Source organism: Patiria miniata, unplaced genomic scaffold (assembly GCF_015706575.1).
Source record: "Patiria miniata isolate m_02_andy unplaced genomic scaffold, ASM1570657v1 HiC_scaffold_5, whole genome shotgun sequence".
Lineage (NCBI taxonomy): Eukaryota > Metazoa > Echinodermata > Asteroidea > Valvatida > Asterinidae > Patiria > Patiria miniata.
Genome location: NW_024037072.1, coordinates 20,482,503 through 20,492,467, shown reverse-complemented (window position 1 = coordinate 20,492,467; position 9,965 = coordinate 20,482,503). Strand labels below are relative to the sequence as shown.

General features: G+C 42.8%; 1 protein-coding gene across 1 annotated transcript; it reads left to right on the top strand.

The window, feature by feature from the left end:
- The first annotated feature begins 1,274 nt into the window (after nucleotides 1–1,274).
- Nucleotides 1,275–7,411, top strand: LOC119741794 (sodium/calcium exchanger 3-like). The gene is made up of 2 exons (XM_038217690.1): nucleotides 1,275–1,842; nucleotides 5,037–7,411. Exon 2 carries the CDS (start codon nucleotides 5,424–5,426, stop codon nucleotides 7,245–7,247), a length of 1,824 nt encoding a protein of 607 aa, XP_038073618.1. The 5' UTR covers nucleotides 1,275–1,842; nucleotides 5,037–5,423; the 3' UTR covers nucleotides 7,248–7,411.
- Nucleotides 7,412–9,965: the final 2,554 nt, after the last annotated feature.

Sequence of the window (9,965 nt, the reverse complement as noted above, 5' to 3'; positions counted from 1 at the left end):
ACGTGACGGTCTTGAGAGAAGGGGGAGAAACGATCGCCCTTTTTTTGTTTTTATAATGTTTTTTTATTGCTCTATGTGCGTCATGCATTCGTCCTTCCTCTCCTGGCCACCACCTGATGATGGCTGAAGAACAAGGCCTGTCGTATACAGCCGGGGCAAATTATGCGTTAACGGTGGCGCCGGGGGAGCGTGTAGTACATAAAGCCATGCGCCGCTTAATTAATCATCCTCACTAGTTGGGTAATTGCGCTGGAAGGAACAATAAAAAAATTAAAAAAACGGCCTGCGGTACCTTCTGAAGTGGTACCTGAATTTTTCCGGTGTGCGGGGTGGTTGTCGCACGCTGTGATAAAGATTGGATGCAAATTATATTCAGGACGGACTAAGTAGATTTTTAATTAAAATAGTCCAAATGCACAGGTCTTTATAAATATCCAGATTACTTTCAGTTTCAAACTTTGAATTGCTATACTGAGGACATTTGGGGCCGAAGCTTTGTATAATTCCATTTTTATTTTTAAGTCAGTGATATTTTTCTGTCACAGCTGCTACAAAATGCCCACTTTTTTTTGGGGGGGGGGGTAATTCAGATCTCAGTTTGCGCTACAGTAAATTACATTAGGCTCATACTGTGTATTTTAATAAAATCCTAAAATTTTCACATCAAATCTTGCATATTAGATAAACATGGTAGGCAAAGTACAATTCATTTGTTGATAGTCATTATGAGGTACATGCAATCCCTGCTTAAATAATTTTACTCAGTATTTCACTTAAATCAGTTTTAAAAAGAGTACAATGTTTTATTTATTCCTGAAAAAAATTAGCGCACAATTTCAACTTTCTAGTGTAGGAATTGCAGTGTGAATCATTTGTGGAAGTTGGAATTTTATTTATTATTTTAAATTCTGTTTAACAGTGTTTGACTTATTAGTCAAGATATGTATACCTTTTTTTAACAGGCATATCACACTCAGTCTTGTATATTTTTGAGCATTTTGTATCCCAGATACTAAATCATTTTAATGCATATTGTTTAAAAACTTGTTTAACAATTACTGTATGTGAAGACATGGTATACAGCTTACAACATGCATTTCACATGTCTAATAACATTGCAACTCGATCAAGCCGATCTACACATGTACATGTACATGTAATATTGCAACTCAAGACGACTACATGTATCTAATATTGCTGCATATATTATACGATGTAAATTTAAAGCTTCATGCAAAATTCATCTGTTTTTGACTCAAACAAATTTCCTTGTAATGTTGCCTGCCAGGCAGTGCGTGTATATGATTTACATTTTCATAAATTATTAATTCGCTGTCATGCCAGCGCATTTGTATGTGACATAAGTGTACTAGATTACCGTGGCATTGGTCGAACCGTGCACTAAAAAGCCAGTAGTGCACGGGGAATCTACAACCCTAGCCCAGCCCACACACACACTGATGTGCACACGGTGAGGCGAGTCATCGAGCAGCATCTGCATGTCGGAGGGGGACTGTCTGTCGCCGTGGTGACAGTGATGTCATCAATTGAATCTGGGATGCTGATGATGCCGGTGGGATGATGCCGATGATATTGGGGTTCGGTGGGCCGTGTGGCGGTGTTCATATCGCCAGTGTGGAGTCCACGCATCTCATATGCCGCACAGACATGTTACATTGTGCAGATATGGTGTAGGTTTCTCCCATCTGTGTGCTGTCTTGGATGAGTATACGTCAAGCATGCTGGTGGTGCACATGTAAGCACTACTGTGTCTGTACATGTACATCAAACAGTCTGAATTTGGATTTCTGCAGAGGATGATATACTCGTAGGATTCTACATGTAAGTTTCTAAATGTAGTATCTTGAAAACTTGGTCCGGGCACTATTACAAATATAGCACTACACACATGTAGTAGTGATTGTTATAATGGATGTACATGTACATATATTCATTTAGGCGTGTGACTGTTGTAGTACCGTACGTGCGCTAAGTTGAAAACCTTGGGTGTAAGTGGGGAATGCATAATAATTACTGTGTTAATATTGCTGAGGAGAATGTAAAATCGTTTTGGATTAGGCGGTAATTTGTTTGATCATATTTGGCATATTTTGCTTGTCTTCATATTGTAATTGAGCAGAGACACATGCTCCATGGTGGAAGATTGTTCTGCCGTGAACAATGTGTACTTCATAGGAGGGCAACTCCGTAAATTTGGACGTGCAGGTCAGACACTTTAGTGATCTGCTATCGGAAAAGTGACTGTGATACAAAATGTACTTATAACTGTGATATCCCACAGGGAGTGTGCCATGACTTTTTATAAACTGAACACGTGATAGTTTTAGGCCAATGAAAATACAGTATTCAAGACCGCTCAACAATTCACTAATTAGCTAATCTGTGACATCTAATGAGTAGAAAACAATTACAGACTAAACTAAGGTAGCACCACCACCATACCTGCACAGATATGCGCAAATCACCACTGTTGTGAGCAATTTGATGAAAAATCAACGAGAAAATTGGCTTATTGACAACATCATTTCGTTCTTGTAAAACGGTTCTGGATAATTTCATCCTTTGTGCTCTTGGGCATTTTGCTTGAAAAGCTTAACTTTTCACAGTCCATTAAGCGTAATGCCCCAAAAGATATCTTCAATACATCAATTGTGTGAATTGTGACGGGAATCGTACTACATGTGGGGATTTGAAGTAAAATAGAATTTCAAAAGGAAAAAGTTACAGGGTCCTGCGTTTTGATCCTATATAGCTGGATCTTTATCAGGATAGAAACGTTCGGTCCTCTAACTTTGTTGATTTGTATATTTCAGGTCAACCCAGTCAGTAAGCAGTTTACAGCAGTTTTGTTCATTTCCCTTTTTTTAGAATTTCAAAAGAAAAGTTTTACTGTATTAGTGTATTTACAAAAAAACGTTATACTGCTCCCAGGCCTAGATTATCCAACAGGCACAGTAGGCATGTGCCTAGGGTCTACAAAAAAACATGGGAGCCTACGAATATACCCCAGTGTGCTGTAAAACACATGTACACACAAAAGTTTTCAAAGTTGTAGTGTCTCTCTTAATTTTTCTATTTCACCAAAACTGACGTTGATGTACATGTAGCTGCATGTACATGCACGTATAGAATTTACATTTAGGCCTTACGTTTGTCGTTCTGAAGCACACGGTGCCAGCAAGCTTTTAGAGCTACCAGTTTGGCCTGGCTTGCTTAGTACAGCTCAGCATCAGCAGGAAATGCGAGGCTCCAGTGCGACTTGGCGCTATGAAATAGGTGCTGGTACCTAACTAGGGCGGGAGCAGGACCTACATGTACGGAGCACTGGTGTCTAGGGCCTACGGAGCACTTAATACAGTGGAACGCCGCTATAACGAACATCGTGGGATCCACAGAAAGTGTTCATAATAACGATCGTTTGGTATAGCGATTTTAAACCGCCGATACCCCCTTGGTTTTCCCTTTTATTCCTTGGGGAAATAATAGCCATCTATCGCTCTTTAACATTCAAACACGATATAACCATAGGTCATTTGATGTTTGGGAATTAAAAGTGGCCCAAAGAGTGTTTAATACATGTACAACCGGTAGATTTTTTGTTAATCTGTTGACTTTTTGAATAACAATGTTCGGTACGTTTTGTACATTAAAAACCGGGAGCCAAGGATGATGTTCGGTATAGCCGAATGTTCGGTATAGCGGCGTTCCACTGTACTGGCTGATCCATGTCAAATTCTGGCTGTGAAAGAAACATTTATTTTACCCCAGTCCCCCCCCCCCCTCTCCCCCCCCCCCAAAAAAAAAAATTAAGAAAATCCACCAGCAGGTTTTTAGAGGAGGATGGAAGAGGAAGGTAGAGCCCAACCACTTTGACTAAAATTTGCAAAAGACTTTTGCTCCCTAGTTTATATAATGGAGAATTTGGTTCCCTTGAAGGCCCTTACGTACAGTAAAGCATGTGACATCATTGTTTGACAACAATGTTGGACATGAAATAGTGTAAACATATTTTCCCATTATAGGCTCTCTTCAGTGTTATTTTTTTTGTCCCAGTATATTTAAACAGCAAAGAATAAGGAGTGTAACTTATTACTGCTTAAAAACGCTGGGGCTGCCAACCCTCACGCATTAAGCATGAGATTCGCACATTTCAGGTTGTTTTCACGTTCTCACTCATAAATAAAACTCGAAAATGTTGTTTTAATAATTAATGATCTTTTGCTCAAAAAAATTGGTTAAGGTGGTCAGAGATTGCCTCAGATCACACCACAAAGCATCTAGAATCCCAAATGTTAAAAAAAAAATTGAATCCCAAATGCTTAAAAAAAAAAATTGGTTAAGGTGGTCAGAAATTGCCTCAGATCACACCAAAGAGCATCTAGAATCCCAAATATTTCGGGGCCCTTCAGCGGGCCTGAAGCCACGCCGTTAGGCTCTTACATGTAGCTCACTCTCAGCTCTAACTCAAAGTTGGCAGCAGTGAAACACCTTGCATTCAATAACTTGCTTGATTTATACTTTCATCATATCAGCAGAGTTACATTCTGTGGTGGGTGTGGACCCCTTTAACCCTTTAGCACTTGTATTAAATTGTATTACATTGTATTTACTCCTCCATATTTCAATAAACCCATAGAGTGCTGGGGCGGTTTGAAGCGGTATGAGTAACAGGCAGGGCGGTTTTGGGCGGTATGAGGGCTAGTGGGTTTAAAGTGTCAAAACCACAAATGGAAACTGGAGTGGCATTGAACCAGTGACCTTTAGAACACCACACTGATGACACTCTACCAGCCCTATATGGTGAGCTGGCCAGCCCTTTGTTGTTAGTCGTCCAAATTGTCGCTGTTCTTCTTCACAGGGCACTAATCAGAAGCATATGGCCAAGAATCTCACCCAAAATATGCTAACAATAGAAACACTGCTGAGGGGTTTGGGGTTTGGTGAATCATATACATGTATGATTCATGAACAATTTATAAATCCTGTTTTGTTCTGTCGCTTGTTTCATATTTCAGATGTTGACTGCTACCTCGCACCTTGTCACTGGCACTGTTGGTTGAGTTCTAGATCAGTGGACAGGACTCGCATCTTCTAGGTCATCCGCGAGTGTCAGCCTTGGATCTCAAGCAATGAACACTTGTTTTTCTGTTTACCGATACTGTAATAACATAACACCACCTTGGCTCATCTATGGGGGCGTTAAAACAGTGCGCTGGGGAAACCTGTGAGGACGTGTGTCGTACTTTTAAGGGACATAGATGAAAAGTGATTGTGTTGAGCAATAGAATGCCAACTTGAGCAGCGGTGACTCGGTGCTGCGATGTGTTTGACGTGGTAGATGGCAGAATCGTTACATGTGTTTTCTGCAGAGTTGTGATTGATCGTGAGTCCTGAAAACAGCCATGGCTGTGCTGGGGTTACTGTCCAGAGTGATGGTTCCGACCAACGGGGGATCGGCACTCCCTGCTCTGGTGATGATTGTTCTAATGCAAGCAGGACCGACCGTCGAGCAAACTGCTGCCACAACTATGTACGCTAACACCACGATGCCGGTAGGTACCACTGCGGAGTCTGACACTCAGTGCAAAAGAGGGCTGATTTTACCAGTGTGGGAGCCCCTGGACCCAGGATTAGGAGACCAGGTTGCCCGGGCAATCGTGTACTTTGCTGCACTGTGCTTCATGTTCCTGGGTGTTTCCATCATTGCCGACCGTTTCATGTCTGCCATCGAAGTCATCACGTCCAAAGAAAAGGAAGTGATAGTCAAGAGACCAAACGGTGAAGTACTGACGGTCAGCGTACGGGTCTGGAACGAGACCGTCTCCAATCTGACTCTGATGGCTCTGGGGTCCTCCGCCCCTGAGATTCTGCTCTCCATTATTGAAATATGTGGAAATAATTTTCAAGCAGGGAAACTGGGACCCAGTACTATAGTCGGCAGTGCCGCCTTCAACCTCTTTGTAATAATCGCAGTTTGTGTGAGTGTCATTCCTTCAGGTGATGTCCGGCGCATCAAGCATCTGCGGGTCTTCATGGTCACGGCATCCGTCAGTTTGTTTGCTTACATTTGGATGTACATGATTTTGGAGTTTATAACCCCAGGTGTGATTGATCTCTGGGAGGCCTTAGTTACGCTCGCGATGTTTCCACTAACTGTGTTGTGGGCCTACGTGGCAGACAAGCGCATTTTTTTTTACCGCTTCCTTCGCAAGAAGTACAAGGCGGAAAAAGTGGTCCGGCGAGACTCGAGCCTTCGCGCCGGTGCCGTTGAACTGGGCATCCCTGGCGAGACCAATGCCAACCACTTTAATATGAACCACGACCACGAAAATGTAGACTTCCGTGGCAAGAAGATGCTTGATCCATTGGATAGTGATGTAAAAGATCTGGAGGAGACACGAAAGGAGACGGTTCGGTTGCTCCGAGAGCTTAGAGCCAAGCATCCTGATGCAGATCTGCAGGCTCTGGAGCAGATGGCTAATTACGAAGCACTGAATCAGCAGCAAAAGAGTAGAGCCTTCTACCGCATCCAAGCTACGCGTAGGCTGTGTGGAGCTGGCAACATCCTGAAGAAGACGCTGGAGAAGAACCGAGCCAGTATCGCTGAGGTCAAGATAGAGGTCCCCCAAGAGGACTCCTTTGCCCATATTTTCTTTGAGCCGGCGCAGTACACCGTCATGGAGAATGTGGGCAATTTCAACATCACGGTCACGCGGCAGGGTGGCAATATGACCAGCACCATCTACGTTGACTACCGCACAGAAGATGCCACGGCCAACGCTGGCTCTGACTACCATTATGCTGAGGGCACCCTCATCTTCAAGCCAGGTGAGACGCAGAAAGACATCTCCCTGACCATCATCGACGATGACATCTTTGAGGAAGACGAACACTTCGTCGTCCGCCTGAGCAACGTTCGAGTCGGTGGACCAGATGGCATGTTCCAGAGCAACCAGGAAGAACCTCAGGCTAAACTTGTAGAACCCTACGTCGCCACGGTTACCATTCTGGATGACGACCATGCGGGGATATTCCAGTTTGAGGAGAAGGAGGTCAAATCATCGGAATCGGTTGGCACCGCGCAGCTCAAAGTTGTCAGGTCAGCTGGAGCACGTGGCACAGTGCGCATACCTTACCGTACCATTGAGGGCTCGGCAAAGGGAAACGGCGTTGATTATATAGACGTGGAAGGAGAGCTGGAGTTTGAGAATGACGAAACCTGGTAAGTTTGAATTAAATTTGAATTGTACAAACGTGGAAAGAAAGTAGGGGATTTCTGATTTTGTTTGCTATTTTTCTTCATATCACTGAAAGCTTTCTTGGGGAGATAAACAGCTCTATTGAATCGTAAAATAGAACATGCCCGATGCAGTGGCGCTTCTAAAATCACAGCCTTTTGATAACCTTTCTTTTTTCAGGTTGTAATATTTACTTCATTTTGCGAGAAAAAAAAGATGATGACAAGCTGAGAAAAGGATTTGTTTGTAGTTGTTTCAAGTCAAACGTTGCGTATTCTATGACCCACACATCTGGACATTTTCTCACAGAAAGGTGGCTTTCTTTGATAAATTAATTTCAGTCCATTTTGGGGGTTTGAAACTGAATCTACAATCCTGGCCAAAATGGTTGGGACACGTGACAACCATCCTACCCTGCCTTGGTCCCCTGGTCCCCCTGGTCCCCCTCTCCCCGGACCCCTGGTCAATGTTGTCATCTCCAGCCTGAACCACAGACCTTGCAATGAGAGACAACATTGACCGGGGGCCGGGGGGGGGGGGGGGGGGGGCCAGCGAGATTTGGCCGGGACTGTAGTTTTTCCTCAGACTTCTTTCAGACAATGTGATGATAGGATTTAATTAAAAACCACAGTGTCTGTACATGTACATGTGTATGTTTTGATTATTCACAAGTACCAGAACATGATGGATTTACCAGACACCTTCATTTGATGTACATGTATACTACGTTGACCTTTTCCCAACACTGTTAATCTGTTCAGCCGAGTTATGAACGAGGCAGCTTAAGCGCAGGGCGCAAGTGTGATATTCAGTCACGACTACGTCTTGTTGCATAGCTGCCATTGCATACATGCTGCGCATTCCAAGGCCCAAGGATTCCTATTAAGTCTAGACTGGCCGCAAGTCTCTTGTGTGTGATAAACGTACTGATCAAAAAGGGCTCCCCCCCCCCCAGCAATTAATATATATGGCATGGCAAGTACAGATCAGTCAATTCCTGCTGAGTTTAGAAATTCCTCGAACTGAAAGAGTTGTTATTAATCACTTGTTTGAACAGGAAAGCTGAGAATGGAAATTCTTCGACTAGTGAATAGTAATGGAGGTAAAGTAGGGGAGTTTGTAAAGTACAGTGACTTTCATGTAAATGTAGTACCCTCCTATGCAAACATACATTCTGTCTCAGGTTGTCCATTCAGACAAAATCAATCAAGTGACTCTTTTTAACAGTTTAGAGCTCCCAGCCACAAAGCAGGATTGACTGGCTGTGACTGTTTATGTAATTTGATACAGCTATACTTTGACTGTAGATGATTGAGAAGCCAGCTGTGCCTACTTCTTGCCTGCTCTTGGCTGTTGACTGAATTTGACTAGTCACAGTGCTTGCTTGAAATATGATCTGACTGTTGGTGACCAGCCTGTGCAAAAGGCATGGCAGGGGAAGAGGATTGATTTTTTTGACTGTCTGTAACTGTTCAGACCCTCCTGCTGAGCAGGAGGGTTAAAAAAAAGGATTTTGCAAAATTTTAAAGAACACTCCATGATACTTACAATGTATGTAATGGCCTTAATCTAGAAAATTTTGGTCACTGCTGGAGTGCTGGGGGAGCGGGCACCCCCTCCGCACCCCCTAGATCCATCACTGAGAGAATGTATGTAAACATCACTGTGTGGTGTAACTCTAAAAACAAATGCTGTAAAATAAGATGAGATTTGAATACATAAATAATATGTCATTAATGTAGAATTATTAGGATATTTACAAAAAAAATACTCACGATTTACATCAAAATGCACGTTTGTAGGCCTCCATGTACCAATTTTACCATGCAAGTACATGTACGTATGTTTTGTATGTTAAATCTACGTAAAAGCTATGTGCGTCATTCACGTTAAGCAAACACTAAAAGATACTGCGTGTAACGTGAAACCCAGCATATGTCATGATTTAGAGTTCATCAGCTGAGAACACGCCAAGCGAGCCACCGTCGACCAGCGTCCAATCAATCTCTCCTCTTGTCTTGCCTCCCGTCGGCTAGTCAGCACGCCCTGTCAGATTTTTGCCGGGGATGATGGGCCGTTCGGCCATGGCTTGGATCTGTCTGTTTAATTGATCATTAATACTGGCCGACACGGATTGGCATGTAATTATTAATCCTAACTGAAGCGGTCAGCTGCGGGAAATGATTGTTCCGAGGGCCGCACGACCAAAGTACAGTTGGCATTTACAGTACTGTGTACATGTATGAAATGAAAGCATGTATGGGATATGTATGGTACATGCGGCTCGAAAAATAGTGGCTACATTGTATAATTACAGGGTTTTTTATCCGATACGCATTCAGCAATGTGTATCTCATATCGAAATGTCTATAGTTGTAGATGTGGACCTGGTGCAATAACCACACAAAATCTTGAGGTAATCGGCCTCTTTTCCAAGCCACATACCGGTACATGTACATGTACAGGGTGAGTTAGAATGATCTGGACCCAAATTAAAAAAATATGAAAAATATGTAGCAATCATCAAAACAAGTGCAGATGAGATACATTTGTATATGTTATAGGCTGGTATTTTGGACATATTTGGTGAAAGTTTCATGTAAATCCATTGTACCAGTTTGAAGAAAAGCTCTAGCAAGGAACACACACTAAAGTAGCACTCTGACCATGCGTTCCATGGTTCAACAAATTTATTGAAATCGCGTA

Coding starts and splice junctions, on each gene's coding strand:
- LOC119741794 (XM_038217690.1), top strand. CDS start 5,424: ATGGCTGTGCTGGGGTTACTGTCCAGAGTGATGGTTCCGACCAACGGG.